Raw genomic sequence first — 22391 nt, forward strand, 5'->3', positions numbered from 1 at the left:
CTTCGGATTATTTCCGTCTCATGATCCGGATCCGCCGCCACTACCTGCCCTAAGTAGATGTATTCCCTTACGACTTCCAGTGCCTCGCTGCCTATTGTAAATTGCTGTTCTCTCCCGAGACTGTTAAGCATTACTTTAGTTTTCTGCAGATTAATTTTGAGACCCATTCTTCTGCTTTGCCTCTCCAGGTCAGTGAGCATGCATTGCAATTGGTCCCCTGAGTTACTAAGCAAGGCAATATCATCAGCGAATCGCAAGTTACTAAGGTATTCTCCATTAACTTTTATCCCCAATTCTTCCCAATCCAGGTCTCTGAATACCTCCTGTAAACACGCTGTGAATAGCATTGGAGATATCGTATCTCCCTGCCTGACGCCTTTCTTTATTGGGATTTTGTTGCTTGCTTTATGGAGGACTACGGTGGCTGTGGAGCCGCTATAGATATCTTCCAGTATTTCTACATATGGCTCATCTACACCCTGATTCCGTAATGCCTCCATGACTGCTGAGGTTTCGACTGAATCAAACGCTTTCTCGTAATCAATGAAAGCTATATATAAGGGTTGGTTATATTCTGAACATTTCTCTATCACTTGATTGATAGTGTGAATATGGTCTATTGTTGAGTAGCCTTTACGGAATCCTGCCTGGTCCTTTGGTTGACAGAAGTCTAAGGTGTTCCTGATTCTATTTGCAATTACCTTAGTAAATACTTTGTAGGCAACGGACAGTAAGCTGATCGGTCTATAATTTTTCAAGTCTTTGGCGTCCCCTTTCTTATGGATTAGGATTATGTTAGCGTTCTTCCAAGATTCCGGTACGCTCGAGGTCATGAGGCATTGCGTATACATGGTGGCCAGTTTCTCTAGAACAATCTGTCCACCATCCTTCAACAAATCTGCTGTTACCTGATCCTCCCCAGCTGCCTTCCCCCTTTGCATATCTCCTAAGGCTTTCTTTACTTCTTCCGGCGTTACCTTCGGGATTTCGAATTCCTCTAGACTATTTTCTCTTCCGTTATCGTCGTGGATGCCACTGGTACTGTATAAATCTCTATAGAACTCCTCAGCCACTTGAACTATATCATCCATATTAGTAATGATATTGCCGGCTTTGTCTCTTAACGCATACATCTGATTCTTGCCAATTCCTAGTTTCTTCTTCACTGTTTTTAGGCTTCTTCCGTTCCTGAGAGCATGTTCAATTCTATCCATATTATACTTCCTTATGTCAGCTGTCTTACGCTTGTTGATTAACTTCGAAAGTTCTGCAAGTTCTATTCTAGCTGTAGGGTTAGATGCTTTCATACATTGGCGTTTCTTGATCAGATCTTTCGTCTCCTGCGATAGTTTGCAGGTATCCTGCCTAACGGAGTTACCACCGACTTCCATTGCACACTCCTTAATGATGCCCACAAGATTGTCGTTTATTGCTTCAACACTAAGGTCATCTTCCTGAGTTAAAGCTGAATACCTGTTCTGTAGCCTGATCTGGAATTCCTCTAATTTCCCTCTTACCGCTAACTCATTGATCGGCTTCTTACGTACCAGTTTCTTCCGTTCCCTCCTCAGGTCTAGGCTAATTCGAGTTCTTACCATCCTGTGGTCACTGCAGCGCACCTTGCCGAGCACGTCCACATCTTGTATGATGCCAGGGTTAGCGCAGAGTATGAAGTCTATTTCATTTCTAGTCTCGCCGTTCGGGCTCCTCCACGTCCACTTTCGACTATCCCGCTTGCGGAAGAAGGTATTCATTATCCTCATATTATTCTGTTCCGCAAACTCTACTAATAACTCCCCTGCTATTCCTAGTGCCTATGCCATATTCACCCACTGCCTTGGGTGAATAAGTAATAAGAAGAAGTAATTAATAAACGGAAAATCAGACATCCACCCATTCGTAGCAATTGCTACAAAAGAAACCCCTACAGGTTCCTCGAAAAAGATGCCTCAGAGTTGAAGAAAAATTCGTCCTGGTCCGAGACTCGAACACGGTACCACCACCTTTCCGGGGCACCGCTCTTCCATCTGAGCTAACCAGGCGGCTAGCCGACGCCAGGGCGAAGTCGAATTTGTCGACAACACGAAGCAAAGGCACGTGTTTGACGGAGTGGTTCTGCGGAAATCCGCAAGGTGGAGAGTAGTAATTAATAAAGAAAAAATCAGGCATCCACTCGCTCGTCAGACATCTACCCAACAAATTCGGCTTCGCCCTGTCATCTGTTAGCGGCCCGGTTAGCTCAGATGGTAGAGCGGCTGCCCGGGAAGGCAGTGGTCCCGTGTTCGAGTCCCGGACCAGGACGAATTTTACTTCAACTCTTAGGCTTTTCTTTCGAGGAACCCGTATGGGTTTCCTTTGTAGCAATTGCTACGAACGGGTGGATGTCTGATTTTCCCTTTATTAAGATGTACTCTAGAGGTTCCACGATGTCACAGCTGTCACAACATGAGTTTGTGGTCTGGCCACTGCGAACAAGAAGATTGTTCGTGCATGCAACGTTCAGTCGAAGCCCGTGACAGACGGTCTCCGGATGCCGTGGTAGACATTGTGGTAGCCTTTATTTGAGTTCTGGATCGATGTTGAACAGAAGCTTCTATTTGTCGAAGGTGAAGATTATCTTCTACGTGGCTCATTGAGTACATATCACTTCGCCAAAACGTGAAGCCTCACTTTTAATGAAAAATACATTTGTAAATTTTATGTGACCATGTCCTCTGCGGGCTGCCTCATCGCTCTTTTCATTATTTATTATACCGCAATGTCCTGAAAGCCACTGAAATGCTATCACATGTCCAGCGTTAGATGCCAAGTGGTGTAGGTGTCTTATGTCATGAACCAAAATGTAGTTGCTTGATTTAGTGCTTTTCGTGCAAAGGCTGAGCAGTGCTGCTTTCAAGTCTGTGAAGATGGTCCATTTTTGTTGAAGCTGCCGTAGTACACATTTTAGCGCCTGTTTCATCGCGTACAGCTCACACAATGTTGATGACGTTACTCACTCTAAACAGCGTGAAAATGTCTGTCCTGTGAGGGGAACGAAAATACCACAGGAAGAGCTATGTTGCGTAAAGAAGCCGTCAGTAAATATGTGCCTCGTAGTAGAGTTCTTCACATTCATGTACGCCAGTGCTGTCTGTGAAATAGCTGCTCGAGGCATGTTCTTCTTGGACTCTATTCCAGGGATGCACTTTCGAATGTGTAGGGGAGACAGCATCCGCGGTGTACAGATAGAAGGTTTTAATGAAGAGTGACATCAAGGAGATAAACGCAAAATGCTAGACTGCAAGATACTAGGCTGCAATAGGTGCAGTAAAACCTGATTGGTTCAGGCAAGCTAGGTGACTATTTGTCGTCACCCCGTTTCAAATCGGTTGCCATAGAAATCGCCATCGCCACTAGCACCCATAGCGAAGCTGCAAACATTTAATGGCGCCATCGCTGTGGCGAGCGACGAATATCAACATCTACACATTACTCTTAAACCAACTCAGATAAGGCGATAAGGGTACATATTTGGAAACACAACTGGCCGCATCGATGTGCGCCATTATTGCAAGAACTCGCACTCCGAAACGTGAAACTAGACGCACCGTCAACAGCAATAGCAAAGCAGGGCACATTACGCAGCAGCATTTTCTACCCATTTTGCCATCATTCTTCATTTTTGTTTGCTTTGTTTTTTCCAATCACGGAGTCTAACGGATTTCCCAACATGTGTCTTCAAGGCTCGGCGCTGCTCACGATCAAAGCCAGCCCAAGTCGTGGATTAAGGGTGACCCAGGATCCCTAGACTGTCCTTGGAGTGACGGCCACATCATGAGCTATGTCGACGGCGGAGTGAAACATCATCGTTTTTCAGAATGCAGTCTGAAGCAAATTCGAAACCTCGTATCGTGAGGCCCTTTCGTTCTTCTTTGCATGTACTGTATATAACATTATTTTATACTTTGCTTTCCAGAAAAGTATAAAGCAAAACTGGGGTTCATTAGCAGCTAATTACAATAGCACAGAGCATACGTTAGGATGGCTGCATTTATTCATCACGCCCGAATGTTGCGAGTTCCTCGGGAACATTAACGTTAAAGGTTTTCTCGCATTAGTTTCACAGAAATGCGCAACGAAATACCTTGCTGTTCCAATCAAGTGCTTTCCCATACTGTATCTTTCGGCAGTACGGAAACGGCAACTGCAGAATGACAACGTAATTTTTCTAAGATTTTGCGCATATGTTTCTAGAAATTTGAGCAAGACACACACAGAGAGAGAGAGAGAGAGAGAGAGAGAGAAAAGAAAGATAGGGAAGTTAACTACTCTACACTACACTGGAGGTGAGAGAAGCGCGGAAAAAAAAGTTGGGGTGCGTTTCAAACTCTAGTGGAAATCGATGAAAGACAATGTCTTCCTTGGCGAGTTGGGGGCGAGACTCGGGTGTGTAAGCCATACGATTTATTGTGAGCCGCGCGGGAGCGACAACGTTTGATCGACGTCAACTACAGGTTGAATCGCTTTCCACCGTTTAGCATCAGTTGTCAACTTTGCCATCATCATCATAACAATAACAATAATAATCAGCATCGCCATCATCATCACTACCTTTACCATCAGTTGCCAACTTTGCCGTCATTACCATCATCGTCATCATCACAACAATAATTATATTAATAATCAGCATTACATTCATCATCATAAGTAATCATCATAAGCTGTGTCACATTCTTAAACTGCACTAGTTTCGGGATCGGCCTATGAAAGCGGCTAGATGTACATGTTAGAAACAGACATACCGGATACGGAAATGCGGCGGTAACTCTCCCAGGAAGACAGTGTCTTGAAAAAAAGAAAAGTAAGGGAGAAAGGAAAAAAATAACAAGAGAAGAGAATGTCCTCGCGAGCCGCGTTCACCGCCCATTCAAAAGCGATCGCTGAGCCAAGTCGCATATGAAATCTGTTGCAGGGCTCTGGTAGCTTTCTCCTCATCTGGTGGTTGAGTCCTTGGTACCAATACATTTTCTTCTCTGAACACTATGTCATCCAGCCGGCACCAGTACGCAAAGTGTGTCATTTATGTTCAAAAAATTAGCAATATAGACAAAGATCTGTATTATGGTCTCGTCACAATAATAAACGTTGCACGAGGCACTGTTTATTATGTCAATGCAATAATAGTTTAGGCGTTTGTAAAAGCAACGTGCAGGCAGAAGGAACACCACCCACCTTTGCGTAAAGCCGACAAATTAAGTCCGGTCGAGTCGGCTTGTCAGCTTCGAAATCCGGTCATCGGGTTCGTGTAAATACTAGCGAGCATCGAGTGAACATCAAGGCGACTTCTGCCAACCGATCTGCAATTACGCTTTGACTCGCTCACCTGTTTGGTGAAATGATTGTAAAGCTTTCGGGTAGGTCTGTGTTATCTCGACCTCTGACTTGCCTCTCACATCGAGTTCACGTGAATGAAGCTAGAGTAGGATCACTTCGCACCGTGGGGGACCAGGCGGAAGTCGAAGGCGCAGTGAAGGGTGAAGGGAGTGCAGCCACGAGACGGCACATTCGTCACTTAACGATGCATTCGAAAGCGCTAACGCATTAAATGAGATGAAAAATTAGGCGAACTTGCCATGATGCGTCATGCCTGCACCTTCTGGAAACGGGCAGGGCTATGAACAGTGGCTCGCCTGAACTGTAAAATTACAACATTCCTCCTAAAGCCATCACTTTAAATGTTAATACTGAAATCTTGTTAGCTATTTTATTCTATTGGCAACTGTTATACAAATTGTGGCGTCCACGATGGTATGCCGTACGGTCACCGAAAATTGTCATTTTGCCTCGAACAGCCATCACTATCAGTCTATTTTTATGTTTACCGCAGGTCGACGGTCTCTCCAAGCGATCTCCAATTACCCCTGTCTTGCGTTAGCTAATTCCAACCTTGAGCTTGCAAATTTCCTAATTTGATCACCCCACCTAATTTTCTGCCGTCCTCAACTGCACTTCTCTTCCCTTGGCAACCATTCTGCAACTCTAATGGTCCGTCGTTTATCTACCCTATGCATTACATGGCCTGTCCAGTTCCATTTTTAAATGTGTAAGCATTTTTATGCCTCCTAACGAGAAATTTTTCTGTCTGTCACGAAGGTGAATGCAATGACTCATAGCCCCGTAAACAACGGCTCATAACCCCGTAAACAATAAAAATATACAATGGCTCATACCCCAAGTAAGGCAGAGGCTACAAGCACTCGGCAAAGTGAAGCGAACAGTGCACACGTTCACTGAAATCACCCATACAAAACACAGAACACCATATGTTTCAATAAAGGACAAGCTCAAAACAAGCATTCGAACCATCACTAAAGCATAGCGTACCACCTCAGCAATTGTAGCGGTGGTTTTGCTTCGCTGGACAACCAGGTTAATAAGGGCCGATAAGAGTTGATAAGGGTCGGATCATGCTCGATAAGGTCGATAACGACCGATCAGGGTTGATAAGCGTTTATTCTGATCGACTCAAGTTTAATAACACTGATAATTACACCGGGCAGTGTGGAGAAGAGCAAGTGGCACAATGCTTACGCATACTTAGACAACTCCCCTGAAAAGTTCCTGCTTGAATTTTGTTCACTTAAAGTCAACTACAATATTGGTTATCCCCCCATTTGCTCTCCGACCCACACCAGTCCCTTCGTGTCTTTTAACGTTATTACCAACATTTTTCTTTCCATCGCTCTTTACGCAATCTTCAACTTGTTCTCCAGTTTCTTTGCCTCAATGTTTCTGCTCCATTCGTTACCACGGGTGGAATGAAATGATTGTACACTTTTCTTTTCAATGACAGTGGTAAACTCCCAGTAAGGATTTGGTAATACCTGCCGTATGCACTTCAACCCATTTCCTAATTTCATCGCCGTACCTAGTCTTCTGCCGTCCTCGACTGCCTTTCCCTTTTCTTAATTTAATTTTCATGATCACTAAGGCACAAAGACCGTGTCAATCGTAGGAGCAACGTCGTCCTTCGCTTTCTCTCCTGCCGCTTCCCGCGTTTTGCACTGACAGTGACCCTTTGTAACTATAGAGTTTGTAATATAGAGGGTAACATAGAGAAACCCTATGTTTGTAAGAATATATACCCAATGTGAATTCCGGTACATACTCCCACTGGTACAACACTCCCAATGTGAATTCTGGTACATACACATGAATACCTAACAAAGATGACTGGAAAAAGGCGCCGCGGTAGCTCAAATCGTAAGAACTTCGCACGCGTACTGCGAAGACGAGGATTCGTACCCCACCCGCACCCAGCTGTTTTCGCCCACTTAAATTTTCATTCACTTATAGCCTCCATATTACAATGAAATAAATATAATCCCCCCTATGATTTCCTTGTTATCATTGGCTGTTGGCTTTTGTGGTTGTGACTTACGAACAACGAGCTCCTCGATTACCTTCTTCTCGTGTGTGTGTGTGTGTGTATATATATATATATATATATATATGTATATACACATACATATATACATATATATATATATATATATATATATATATATATATATATATATACGTACAATAGAAAAGGTGAATTTTTTTGTCTTGAAGTTCAAAGAAGAAATACCTGTGAAATTTACTCGGAGAATATTACCACTGTAAATGAGCTATCTGCCCAAGTGGACATTATCTTCAAGAAAGCGTAAATTACTTTATAGAAAAATTAAACCAGTTACAATAACTTCCTAATCGCAAGTTATTCAGCACATGTATATAATGGAAGGTTGATTGGAACCGCCGTAAAACTCTAGGTACGGGTCTTTAAATTTCAAGAGGCCCGTATAGACTGAAATAATTGGCGTCAAATGTTTCATTTAATTTGCCTAATTACGCATGCTGTACCGTGAAGCGAGGCTCTCTGTCCAACCCCTGTGTGATGTAAAAGCGTGGCGTAGAATGAAGACGCCGTATTACACTTCTATTTGTAAGCTTGTTGTGATTCTATTGTAAGCTGTGAGATGCGCGACCTTTACAACCAGATGACCTATATAACGAATAATTTCGGAGGCCCCAAGCACTTTGCTACAAAGGCGCTCGACGGTAATTGATGTAAATCGTATAATTAGTGAAAGTATTGCTTTGGTTCAGCTTGCAAATGATGTCCGCGTGAGCAGATAATTCATTTGTAGTGACACAATTCGAGTAAATTTTGTCGGCTTTTCGAAAAATGTTTGACAGAAAAAAAAATAATGCATGCTGTGGGCAATCGGAGACGGACATTGGCAAAACACGAGGTATGCATTACAGATTGCGAGGAAGGATTTGTTGGCGAGTAATGAACACTGGGCAAACAAAGGAGGGCAGGTTCCCCGGAATGGAAGTAGGACCCAACGAGTTCTGCAAAAGCGTCTTTCCGGACCAAAAAAATGTGACCGCCGACATGGTGAGCGACGTTTTCCCTCTGTCAAAGTCACCTGCTGGGAAATGTATACGTACACTCGTGAGCAAAAGTATACGGACTAAAGGGCCACCGAAAAAACTGAATTTCTGCTTAATTAGGTGTATAAACTGAAATTGACCAGTACAACTGAAAGTTCGCAGTGCCAAGTTTGAACTGCAGTCCTCAACTTCGAGTTGCATTCACAGGCAGATAAAAGAATCGGCTTTATCACGCGATTCCTTGTCCATGTACTACTTTTACTCACGGGTGCACATGAACGCTGTGCCCTGTGACCGACAGAGGCTCTAAAATCGCTGAGTGCATGAGATCACAGCCGAACTCGATTTACAAAATTTTGTCGGCGCTATTAGCATATATATTGTTACGAAGAGTTGCGAAGAAATGGCTTTATTTACAGGAGAAGGACGATGACCGTAGCGTGATCGTAGCGCAGCCCGGCCTCTCAAACTCCTCGCTCTCTTCATCTTCTCTTCTCTCTTCTTGTCCGTGCCTTTCGTATCCGTTACATTTCCCCGCAAGCAGGCGAAGCCCGTGGGGCGAGTCAGGATGGACAAGCAGGGTAGAAAGGCTTCAGGCGAGCAATATGAGTCAGCTGAGTTCTGCTTAATCGCCGACAATTGCACAGGAGGCGAGCTATGACGTAAGTGAGTTCGTTCAGGCGGTCCACAACTATAAATGGGCCTGAATATTGGGACAAGAACTTTTGGCACAATCCCCGCTTGCGTTGCGGTGTCCAAAGAAGGACCAAGTCACCTTCTTCCAATGATACTTGTACGTGACGGTCGTCGTATCGCTCTTTCGAGCGACTTTGCGAGACCAGAGTACGAAGACGAGCTATTCGACAGGCTTTTTCGGCGAGACACAATGTCTTCGATACAGAATCGTCACTGTGCAGTACTAAGGGTAAGAAAGTGTCCAGAGGGCTTCGCGGTAACCTTGCATACAGGAGATGAAATGGGCTATAGTTCGTGGTTTCGTGTTTCGCCGTGTTGTATGCGTAAGTGATGAACGGAAGCACGTCGTCCCAGTTTTTATGATTCGAGGAGACGTACATGGCAAGCATGTTGGTCAGCGTTCTGTTCGTCCTTTCAACGAGGTCATTGGTCTGTGGATGATACGGCTTGGAATGACGGAACTGTGAAGTGCGCAAACGAAGTAACTCTTCGATGGCGTCAGCAGTGAACTGGCGACCACGGCCGCTGATGATGACAAGTAGTGGGCCATGACGAAGGACTACGCAATGCAGCAGGAAGACCGCCACGCAAGCAGCGGTGGAATACGGTATGGCTGCAGTTTCTGCATACCATGTAAGATGGTCTGCCCAGACAATTATCCAACGGTTCTTATTGTTAGATAACGGGAATGGACCCAAAAGGTCAATGCCTACTTGCTCGAACGGCGTACTGGGCGGTGTCAATGGCCAAAGGGGACCCGGGGCTGCGGTGGTCGGTCGCTTGTGACGTTGGCACGTTTCACAATAAGCGACATAGCGCTTGGTTATTTCGTACATCTTGGGCCAGTAAAAGCGCTCCTGCGTGCGGTGCAGCGTTCGTACGAAGCCGAAATGGCTGGATGTCACATCGTCATGCATAGCACGTAGAACGTCGGAGCGGAGACTCTCGGGGACAACAAGCAGAAAACGCGCTCCATGCCCGGAGTAATTAGTTTTGTAGAGAAATTTATCACGGACAGTAAAGCGACCGCTGCCTTGAGAACTACGGGCGGCGACAAAAGCGGATCGAGGGCAAGATAATTCCGTTGTTCTCGCTGAAAGTCTGCCGCGTCAGGGAATGCAGAAGTAACAGCAGCGAGACAGTCGTCAAAATTCTCAGCATCGCAGTCGGTAGTCGCAAGAGTAATCCGAGAGCGGCAGTCTGCGTCAGCATGACGACGGTCACTCTTGTGCGATACCACAAAGTCGTATTCCTGAAGGCGCAGCGCCCAACGTGCGAGGCCACCAGAGGGATCACGCAAACCGACCAGCCAGCATAAAGAATGATGGTCGGTGATAATCTTGAATGGCCTACCGTAATGATAACACCGAAGCTTCTGTATGGCGAAAACAGCTGCCAGGCATTCCTGTTGCGTAACCGTATAATTGCGTTCAGATTTACTCAGGAAACGGCTGGCATATGCGACATGTTCTGCGCCACTGTGACGTTGTACAAGCACCACTCCTATCCCGATTCCACTAGCGTCAGTGTGAACTTGAGTCGGGCGAGATGGATCGAAGTGACGCAAGAGGGTTGCTGACGTTAGTATAAACTTCAGTTGAGAGAATGATGCATCACACTCTGGTGTCCAATTGAAGGATGCATTTTGTCGCAAAATACTTGTCAATGGGTAAATGATGTCGGCAAACCAGGCAACAAAACGACGAAAATACGAACATAGGCCAATGAATGAGCGGAGTTCCCGTGCTGACTGCGGTGGTTTGAAGGAGCTCACCGCTTCAATCTTACGAGGATCGGGTCTGACGCCTTCCTTGTCGACTAAGTGTCCCAGGACCAGTGTTTGACGCTCGCCGAACCGACACTTTTTTTAGTTTAGAACCAGTCCAGCTTTCTCAATGCAGTCGAGAACAAGCCTGAGGCGTTCGTTATGTTTTTCAAACGTGCGGGCAAAGATTACAACATCATCGAGGGAACACATACATATCTCCCCCTTTAGACCACGTAGTACTGTGTCCATGAATCTTTCAAAGGTGGCAGGAGCATCCCAAAGGCCAAAAGGCATAACATTAAATTCGAATAGGCCATCTGGAGTCACGAACGCAGTCTTTTCCTTGTCGGTAGGGTCCATAGGTATTTGCCAATACCCCGATCGCAAATCAAGTGTTGAGAAGTAAGAAGCAGCGTGTAAGCAATCAATGACGTCATCGATTCGCGGTAGTGGATAGACATCCTTCTTCGTCACTGCGTTTAGATGTCTGTAATCCACGCAGAATCTCCAGGAGCCATCTTTTTTTCGGACCAAGATTACTGGGGCTGCCCATGGACTAGACGACTCTTGAACGACACCTTTTTTCATCATCTCCTTGACTTGCTCTGCAATAACATTGCGCTCGGACGATGACACTCGGTAGGGCTTCTGGCGGATGGGGTGTGCTGAGCCGGTATCTATTCTGTGACGAGCGCGGGACGACGGTAAATGAAGGGGTGCATCTCCATGCGTGAAGTCAAATGCAGCCTCATGCCTGGCAAGGACTTGTACCAGTTCTTGCCGTTCCGATGTACCGAGAGCCTTGCTGATCATGCCAAGCATTAGCTCTTCAGAATGGCGATTATCGCAAGGAGAGCAAGCTGCAGAGACGTCCGTAGTTAGTGCCACTATATTGAGCTACATGCGGCTTTACCGACGAGAGCGATTTTCGTACCGCGAGGAAGGACAACCGGCGTGGCGGAACAGTTCAGCGCCCACAATGTGGCGACTCTTTTCGTCATGCACACGACGGAGCAGGGCACAAGTATATCTTTTTTAGCACAGTTTATGCGGAGAGGCCTAACTACAAGGTCAACACAATCAGCATCAACAGTAGTTGCCGAAACACGAACGGGCGTCAGGCACCACGATGGTGCAATCACTTCATCAAGAACACTGAGTGTGTCTGTGTCCCTGTCTTCACCACCCGAGCTTTGTTCAGAATGTGCTGATATAAATAAGTTGTTCAATGATATTTCGCCACAACCACAGTCCACGGAAGCGCCGCACTGTTCAAGAAAATCGATACCAAGAATACCATCGTGCGAACAACGAGAAAGAACAAGAAATTCCGACACAAACACTTTCCCAGCCAACAAAACACTCACAGCACAAACACCAAGGCGAGGAAGCCACTCGCCGCCCACTCCACGTAAGGTAATACCGTCGTTCCAAGAAAACATAACTTTGTGGCCTAGACGGTTTTTGAAAGCGAGGCTCATCACAGACGCAGTCGCCCCAGTATCAACTAACGCCATGGTCGGTATTCCGTCACTCGAGACATTCACTTTGTTTTTGTACGTCACAACAGGCAGAGGTATTTCTTGCAAAGACCGTCCGGCGTCCACACCTCCATTGGCCGCGGATGCTAGTTTCCCGGCGGCGGTGAGGAAGAACGGCGCCGAGGAGACGGAGAGCGACGGGGACGGCTATTTGGTGTCGTCAAACTCCGCTCAGATGCTGGCGAATCACTGCGTCTGGTTTCGTGTGAGAAGTGATCCCTTGGAAGCAAATCAGTCGTCCGCAAGTCATATGAAGCACAGGTTCTGGGTGGCGAGAACATAGATGGTGTCCTACGTGACTGACGGGCTTGGCGACAATACCGAGCTATATGGCCTGTGGAACCGCAGTTGTAGCACACGGGAGGGTCGCGGTTCACAGTGTCTTCCTCGAAACGAATGGTAGACGGCTGCGGGTGGCGGGAAAGTTCGTGGTCATGTGGATAACGTGTCTCTGCTGCTTGCTGAAATCCGTTATATCTTTCATGAGTCGCGTCGTGGTAGTAGGGTCGGTGCTGTCCTTGTCGCGGCCTGACAGAAGTCGCAGGGCCTCGGGGGTAAAAACGCGGCTGCTCTCGTTGTGGCCGAGCGTGATAAGTAGGCCCTCTGTCGTAGACACGTGGCTGCTGTCGGGGCGCGAGTTCATAATCCTCAGTGCACCTTGCCGCAGGATACGGGGAGAAGGATGCCATGTTTGGCTCAAAATCTGGCGGCAGGCGGAAGCTATGAGTACCTGGATGTGTCACTTGCGCGTGCAGGCTGATTTCTTCCCGAACTATTTGTCGGATCGTTGATGCAAGATCAAGGGACTGGTTGCCGTCCACGCTTGCAACTGTCGTCACATTGGCTAGCCTGCCAAACTTCGGCGTTATGCGCCTCGTCTTTAGTTACTCGAAAGTGCGACAGCGCCGAATGATGTCAGCGACAGAAGCCAGGTTGTCTTTTGCGATGAGGAAATTGTAAACATCTTCGGCAATTCCTTTTAGGGTGTGGCCGACTTTGTCTTCCTCGGACATTCCAGAGTCCACCATCGTACACAGTTTTATTACTGCCTCAATGTAGGTCGTGCAGGTTTCGCCTGGTACTTGCGCACGTTGCAGTAGCGTCTGTTCTGCCCTTTTCTTTTTCGTCGCGGAGTCACCGAATCGCTCTTTGATTTCCGAAATAAATCTTTCCCATGTTGTGAACGTTTCTTCGTGGTTGTCGAACCAAAATAACGCAGTATCCGTTAGAAAGAACACGACGTTCGAAAGCTGAGAAGCGCTGTTCCACCTATTGGCGGCACTCACCCGGTGATAATAGATGAGCCATTCCTCGACGTCTTCGTCCGATCTTCCGGCGAAGGGACGCGCATCTCTCAGTTGCAGAACAGAACTTGTCGGGGCAGCAGTTGGAATGGGCCGTTGTTCGTCTGCGTCGTAGGATATATTCAGCTCCAGTTGATTCAGTGGGAGTCCAGCAAGGCGACGGCTCCGTCGAAGAACTTGTGGTTCAGCCTCCGTCTTCGAGTGTCGATTACACCGCAGCTTCCACCACAACTGTTACGCACAGTTGCGAAGAAATGGCTTTATTTACAGGAGATGGACGATGATCGTAGCGTGATCGTAGCGCAGCCCGGTATGGTATGGTATGGTATTCCTTATGCGATGGCGCACACCCACTGTGGGGGATTGGCCAAGATTTGGATGAAATTAGGCTATCTTTATTAAAAAACTGAAAATGGTAAAGCTAACTGGAGGAAATGAACAAAAATAAAATGTTTAAGAATTCAAGACAATCTCTTTGTAGCAATTATAAAATCCTCTCAAACTCCTCGTTCTCTTCGTCTTCTCTTCTCTCTTGTTGTCCGCGCCTTTCGTATCCGTTACAATATATATATATATATATATATATATATATATATATATATATATATATATATATATATATATATATATATAGTGCGACTACAGCAACCCTTCCCCCTCCCCTTCACGCGAGGCACAATTTAACGTTTTATTGTCTTCCTTTTTTCCCGCAGAATTCAGACCGCATAAAAGACTGCATGATCAAGTGTCAATATCCGATATATCGCCAACAATGCTTTAGTTATGGACATTGTTATTCGTACACGACGATCAAGTACCTGTACAAACACGCACTGGACTTCATGCAATGCAGTAAAGATAAGGTAAGAGACTGAAAGTGCCCGAGCAACTGTTGTAGACCATCCAATCGTCTTAAAAGCTTTCTGACCCGCCCAGTCACTTGCAATGGGTGCGCACCCAAACTGCTAAGCAGTGCATGAGTTACCAACATGCGAAAAAAGCTATGCTAAAAAATGATTGATCCTTTCAAAGACCGTAAATGTACAAATGTACTAAATAATATCTGATAGTGTCACAGTAGCGTGAGCTTTAGGCGCACTTGTAGTGCCGTATGAATCAGAGACGAGGCTCCTTACGCGATACAATTTTTTGTGCTATTGCATTTTAAGAGTAAAGCTACCAGCGCGCAGAGGAAAGCGTCTGAAAAAGGATATTCCTTCCAAAAAAATGAGAACGCTTGCAGCGAAGCCAAGAAGTATTGAACTCAAAGTCGCACACAAAGGCTTCCGTGTTCATATTATATGCAGATGAAATATAACGGTGGTGGTTCCACTGGGGAATCGTGGAAAATCAAACTCTTACTGTGCTGCTATTAGCGCTCGCCGCGAAGATTGAAACGGCTGCTGTAATACAACTAAGAGTGGAATCGGAGTGAAACTTAGAAAGAATGCAGCCGGTGTTGCTCAGATATTTCTCGGCATAGAGTTTCTCACAATATTACCTATGCAAAAATCTGGCGCTGGAGTGCTGTGGTATGCAGGGGAATGCTGGTATATTGTGACTTCGGATTGGCATCATTGTCGGAGAGCCAGGAGTCCTTCAAGAGGCGCCTGGAAAGAACCGTTCCATCTGTCACAATGATTCATTTTCTACTAAAACAGCACTTCAAAAGCTGTTTTAGCTTTATTATTACACAAAAACATGTTTTGTTTAATTATGTGAACTTGTTATTGCATGTGCAATTATATGAAACGTAAAGAGTATCAGTGGGCCGCTTAAGCTGGAGGACAGACAAGATTCGCGCTCACTTTGGAACAGTTTGTCGCCTGTTCTTGCTTTTCTTCCCTTGGTTATGCATTGTAGGTGAGTAAACTTCACTGGAAGATGTAATATGGGTGAATGAAAACCTTTTATGAAGATTTTACTTTAAGAACGCGTTGTTTCTGTAGTCATGTCCCCGTTTTAGACGAAGCCTCTTACAACACGAGCCGGCACAAGCCTCGCAGACACATATACCGTCATTCCCATGACGGCACAGCGCCCCTTAGGAAACTCCCATATAAATGGTAGCACCAGATCTCCCTCTAGGCGTTATAGTGAAAACTCTATGTTTCTCCGTAAGCTATACACATGTGGGCCTAATTGGGGAGAATAATAATGAGTCATCAGATTGGAATTGATTGCGTCGCGCCGCACAGTTCACGGAGAAGATGAAACAGCCGTACATAAATTAAAAAGACACCAAACAGAAACGTAAGTTGAGGTGTATTAGTAAAAATGACCTTCTACAATAACAAAAAGGACTCTCATACTGTGCGAGGAAGTTCGGGAAGTCGACGCAGACGCAAAAAGCAAAGGCAGGTGGCGACGCCGCCTTAAGGTTCTCGCAACAGCACGACTTGATTTCGTGGATCTTTTACAGCGTCTGCTCACTCCAAGTTAATTTTTTTTACTAATAACTTTATTCTAAGAGAGCCAAAGTCTGAATTCGGCAACTTCAAGATCGTTTGCTTAGCCGGCAACGGTCGAAATACAAAAGTATACTTTGAAATTCATGACATCACACAAGCGTATTCGTGTAACGGCTTTGTAGTACAGGCGCGAAAATAAAATGAAATGAACTGTGACCCTTACTTTCTCTTACAATAATAAACCTATTACAGCGAAATTAACGAAACTGTACTTTTAAAAAAGTACTTTATCAGCTTAAGCTGACTTACTGTTCCTTTTTAAGTGTCCCTTTAAAGTATGACAGAAGTTAAAAATTTGCGGAAATACAAAAGGCATTGCAAACTAGCGGAGGCAACAAGTTTAATGCGAGAGCTTTAAAGCCCTAAAGATTCTAAAGATGAAACAACCAGCCCCATTGAACGCACTGCTAAGGGTCCCGTGTCGCAGAAAATCCGGCGTCAGCATCCGACGTCGGACGTCGTTTTGGTCAAATAATTTCGACCCACGCATGCCTAAGCCCTTCATGTGGCGCAAGGAAGTCACTGAATTGATCCAATATATTAAGCTAATATACGCAGAAAAATCGTAAAGTACGACTTACACACAACCTACAGACATGAGAGGGTCGGATAGTAAATTGAATGTACGATAAAACAATTCTGTTACGAGAGAACTCAAATAAACCCTTTCCAGCGTTTCTACCATGCATATACCGGTCACGGCGTCCGCCACTAGCGCGCATCAGCCCGGGCAAATCTTCGCAGCCACGGAAGGGTGCGCACGGTTCCTTGCAACACCTCCAAATGGCGCTCGCCTCCGCCGAAAGCCCGCCTTCGTGCATAGCGTTCGCCGCCAGCGTTTCCCGGTAAAAGTTACCGTTACGTACGCTGCAGTTGCCGGGGAGCGCGATGAGAAGTCGGGGATCTTTAAATGCTATTGCGTTCCACTCTTAAAGGCGAGGTTTAAGCGCTATTTCAATTTTAAACGAAATTAATTAAATTCTTCACACTTTACCTACCAAATCCGCCATCTGATTATGAGGCACGCCGTAGTGGGCGCTCCGAAGTATTTTGACGGCCCGGTGCTCTACAATGCAGTGCACACGAGCGCTTTTTTTTTCATTTCACCCCTATCGGAACGCGGCCGCAACTGTTGGAATCGAACCCGCTACCTCGAGCTGTGTAGCGCAACCCCATGACAACTATTTTGCGGCGGCGAGCGGGGAAAAAATGTCATGTGCGTAGAGAAGGCCCCGGTAAAAGATCTCGTAAAGGATTAAATGTTAAATTAGCCACTCACGGAAGGAGAATAACGGTTTCGATCTTGTGGGGAGCACCCGCCTCCATTTCCTCCCGCGTACCCGCGGCGTCCAGTTCACACGTGGCGACGGGTCGGGCCGGCGTAGACATGGGAGAGAGGCACTACGCGCCCTCCCTTTCTCCGTCGCTCTGTCGACGCGCGTACCCCTCTTCCCCTACGCGGCTCACGGGAAAGGGAAACGTATCCGGCGGGCGAGGAGGACTTCCCCTCGCAAAAAGGTAAAAAAGCATAAAAGCGTGCCACCGGGGGAGACTCGCTCTTGGGACGCCGACACCTTGGACCGCCTGGACGACAGCACCTGCCGCATCCCGTGAGTGATCTCGTTTGTCTGACCCACCCAGACAACGAGGCAAGCCTTTTTACTACTATTACTAAGAAGACGTCCCTCTGCGAGTGTTCGCTATTGCTAATAGCAATAAACGTTGTTACCGTTGACACCGCTGGTTGCCTTATTCGTCCGAACCGGGCGTAGCCGCGATTCCCGCGCTACGGGTTGGCAGTACCACGAAGCGACTGCGTGGGGCTAGATCCGGAGCTCGCCTTCAGCCCTAGCCGCACGCAGAGTGGAACCCCCACATGTCCGATGGGCGCGCGACAAATCTAGAAGTCCAACTCACCGCGACCGGATAGCGAGCGAATATGTTCGCCCCATACTGGATCCCAACGCCTGGTCGTTCGCGTGTACGGTCACGTGAACAGTGGCGCGTACCAAGGCGGCCACGCGAGACGGTCTCACAGAAGCATGGGTCGGCGCACGCGCGGCACGGCACGTCCGTACCGCTTGACGATCTCGAACCCAAGAGACAGCGCCTTGTCTTTCCCGCACCCAAGTAACCCCGCAGCGGCGCGACGCTCGCGCCATCTCTCGCACCGCGCTTGTACCACTCCGACCGCCGCGGGCGAAGCCGCCCTGCAGGAGACGAGCCATGCGGGAAAACTAGATCTCAGGGGAGGCGTGAGAGTCACGCATCCCCACAATCTGAAACGTGCAGTGCACAGGTACAAAACACTCAATAGTGGCTAGCACAAGCTCACGTATCAGCTATCAGAACAATCTACGGAACATAATTATTCACTCAAACTGCCTTTTGAAGGCTTACAAATTCGCTGCCCGAAAAAAAGATACAACCCCCGACACCCCTCCCCCACTCAAAAAGAAAAAGGGAAAGCTATCACTCTGTCACAACCTAATCAAAATAGGACCTTTTTTATCTCACTGAATATAATTAAGGCGGGACGAGGACCTTAATTTTTTTTATTTATCAACTTATCTTGATAAATTTGACAAGCAGAGGTATATCTACATCGTTGAATATAGATATATATTACTAATGTGCAAATCGATTTCAAATATCTCATATGTAAAGGAAGATATGAGAAAAGCGTAATATTGCCATTAGGTAATTTTGTACGTGTCGTTCTAGTAATCTATTATTTGAAAAGTTATTTTTCAGAAATATGCAGGTATTCTCAAAGGTCCGCCACACAGGCTAAATCTTGTAAAAATTTCATACAGCTATTTTTTTATTCCAACGTTATTTTCGAAGTTGAGATAAGAAATCATCTTGCAGTAATTAGATTATATATATCACCTGATTACAAATGTATCAAGGTTACCAAAAAAGGAAAGCCTTAGACCGTAGTTATGTTGTAACTAAAAATAATGCTATCGAGTTAGTTTAAATCCGCTCATGTAAATATCCCAAAACTTCTGTAAGGCAGAAGTACCTGCCAAAAGGGCAAAGCTGAGAAAATCGCATTCTAAGCTCTGCAAATGTTGGAAATTCTAGCTATTGATCCTACGTTCAAAAGAAAGGCTTTAGAAGGAAGCTGAGCTTTTCCCGAACACATTACAGTCAAATTAATTGAAACTCGTTAAGGGAAACATGAGGCACCTCTGTTCGTTTTTTTCTTCTTTTATAAAAATGAGCACATTCTCTGCTCGTATGTCACAGCTATGGTTGGTAATATTGATGAATGATAAATCGATCATATTTATCCCAAAAAATAATTATTCTTCGTCGATGTCTGTCGTTTTTTTAATCGACTTATTCGGTTAAGTCTGTTCGATTAATCAATTTCCATAGTTCCAAAGGAATGAGTCGAAAATTTTGAAATTGTAGTGGGATGACGGCGCACGAGCAGTGACTGTGCGGCTGTAGTAGTGCGGCTGTTGACTGTTTTTTCCGAGCCCCGAGTGATGCCGAGCCAAGCGCTTCCGCTCTCTTCCCACACACGCTACCGCGCCGCCCGAACCCGGAGGCTTCAAATACATAGCAATCCGGTCGTTGACCGTCGTGTCACTTCCATTCCAGTAAAGACGTGGCACAGCATGCGCACTGGTTTGGAGCATGTATTTGACAGAGCGATGGAGTGCACGTCGATTCCAGCAAATATACAGCGTCCCAGCGTCTATTCTCGCATGCTGGCTGTGTGACCGTTTAAAGAGTGTCGGTCTCACCAAAGCATCCCAGCCAATTGACATTCCTTCGCTCTGGAGAAAGAGCAGCTGGTTTAAAATCTTAAACCACTAATTTTATTGTCCCCTGCGTATATTGCAATTTCTTGCATATTCCCGTTGGTCCTTACCCTCCACTTTTACCATTTCTTTTACTTCTTGTTTAACTGTACTGTACGGGGATTCACTAGTACCATGCATTTTGTTTAAAGTCTGCTCTAAATGTCATGTTATAACATATATTGTTTATCTCTTCAAAGGCCACTAATGTCAGCTCTAGTTAGTCTTTAACAAATTAGAGATAATTTTTTATGGAATTTTTATGCACTTGTGTATCAAACTTGGCTCCACCACTCAAACATTAAAATAGGGTCCTTCAAAACTAGATAACTATGCTTCAACCTTTTTATAGAGCCCGGCCCAAATTTGAATAAGGAATCGATTAAAAGCTAAAATAGTGAATGGTTAATCGAATAAGAAAACTGATCGACCATCCCCAGCCAAAGCCTTTGTTTTCAAGGTGCGAAAACGGCACCCGCGTCGCAAAATTCGCCGCGGTCGACGGCACGCACACGAGACCAACGTCATTTGCGTTTCTAAATAGTACGAACGTACCGTCTCCGCTTAAGGTGACATTGCAGATGCACCTAGTCTCAAAATGAGGCGTAGGCTGCAGGAACCCGCGGCTGCGTGGAGAGCCACGGGTACAAGCGCCCATTCACTGTCTATACGGTTGCTAAAAGTAAATAAACGGCACGCTCGCGACAGCTGCGTCAAGTAGCCTATGTCTCCACGACGCGGGGAAGTAATGGTTTCCAAAAATCGTTTTCCCTCCTATTTTCAATTTTTCTTTAAGGATCCGCGTCCTCGTTTAAAAGGCATACATCTTCAGCCCATTTGCGTAACCGAAACTCTTACGGGTACGAGAAAAGGTTTTGTCAAGACTTGAAGGCGGCCACAAATGGCTTCGTTTGGTGCCTAATGGCATTGCCGACAAACAGCAAAACGGCCAAACAGTTGCTGCGTTGCCTTCGCGATTCTCCCTTCAGCATCTTCGAGTCTCTTTTCGCAATTGGTTGCAGCAATATTTGTCACGGATCAGCATTTACAATGACGAAGAGGCCAGTAGTGTCAAGACGACGACGACGACGATTAGAGGCTAGTGCGGGTACATGCCAATAGATCACACGGATGTATATCTACATATATAGGGCTGTTGCCTCTTGGAAGTGCGGCGTATTTGTTTGGAAATATATTTTTATATAGATTCTCGTCTGCGACTTCCTACGTAACATATCTGGTGATGGTGCACATTTCCTGTACCTCGTCACGGAGCTTAGCAGTGGACGGTACATCGAGCCTTCCATCATGGCTCCCGGCGACGACTCCTCAACTTAACCGGCTCCAACACCTGCTGCCGCTTCGACGACCTACATCGCATTCTCCGCTCCCTGTAATCTTGGCGTATTCTCGGGCAAAGATGGGGAAGATATCGAGGAATTGACCAGCCTGTACGAGTGCGTCAGCACCAATCACCGGTGGGACCCTACGATCATGCTCGCCAACGTAGTCCTTTACCTGGGTGGCACACTTCTCGTTTGGTTTCGGACACACGAAGATGAGCTCACAAATTGGGATACACTTAAGCAAAAGCTCAGAGACTTGTTCGGCAACCTTTATGGTCACCAACTTGCCCCGAAGAAGGCGTTATCCAGCTGCGTGCAGATGTACGTCACGCACATTCAAGACGTCTTGGCTCTATACGGCAAAGTTGACGCCCACGTGACTGAGTCAGACAAGGTTTCCCACATTATCAAAGGCATTGCCGATGACGCCTTCCACTTGCTCGTCTTCAACAACGTGTCGACGGCGGACGCAGTTATCAAAAATTGCCGACGAATAATTACTATGTGTACGGTTATATTGAAATTGTAATAATCTGATGCACTTGCGTCACCTGTCTTGCAAAAATAACAACGAAGTCCTTACGCTCTACATAGTTTTACTGCTCTGCTTATTATCTAATGGCTCATCAGTTGGTTTTGGGGTTCAATTATAGAAGTATATAACGCTTTTTTCTTTTCACTACGCCAACTGATTGTTTGATTTTGATTTGAATCAGTGGCACTGTACTTGGGCCAAATCTCGATTTATTACACTCAGGTTTGCGTCCGAGGCGTGTGCGGGGGCAGTACGGCCAACGTGTTGCCAGGACCAGTCACCGAGAGCGCAACACCGGAAGAGGCAACGCCCACTGCTGGCGACACCACTGAATGTCGCTGCGACTGCAGTTCCACGAGTCCCACCCCTGTCACACTTTATCCGGCGCGGCCTTCGACTACAAGGAGAAGTGGTTGGATTCCGTACAGACGCTATAGCAGACAATAAATGTGCTTGCTCGTCGGCTGTCGAGCAAGATGGTCCCTGTA

General features: G+C 46.2%; 1 protein-coding gene across 1 annotated transcript in view; it reads left to right on the forward strand.

Moving 5' to 3' along the window:
* Window positions 1-22391, forward strand: part of LOC142563172 (venom metalloproteinase BumaMPs1-like) — a 62386-nt gene extending 39995 nt beyond the window's left edge. Inside the window, exons 10-13 of the mRNA XM_075673723.1 lie at window positions 3723-3890; window positions 8293-8428; window positions 14447-14596; window positions 22126-22391. Of these exons, the coding sequence (XP_075529838.1) occupies window positions 3723-3890; window positions 8293-8428; window positions 14447-14596; window positions 22126-22350 (679 nt within the window). The 3' untranslated portion in view covers window positions 22351-22391. The remainder of the gene's footprint in view (window positions 1-3722; window positions 3891-8292; window positions 8429-14446; window positions 14597-22125) is intronic.

This window comes from Dermacentor variabilis, chromosome 11 (assembly GCF_050947875.1).
Source record: "Dermacentor variabilis isolate Ectoservices chromosome 11, ASM5094787v1, whole genome shotgun sequence".
Lineage (NCBI taxonomy): Eukaryota > Metazoa > Arthropoda > Arachnida > Ixodida > Ixodidae > Dermacentor > Dermacentor variabilis.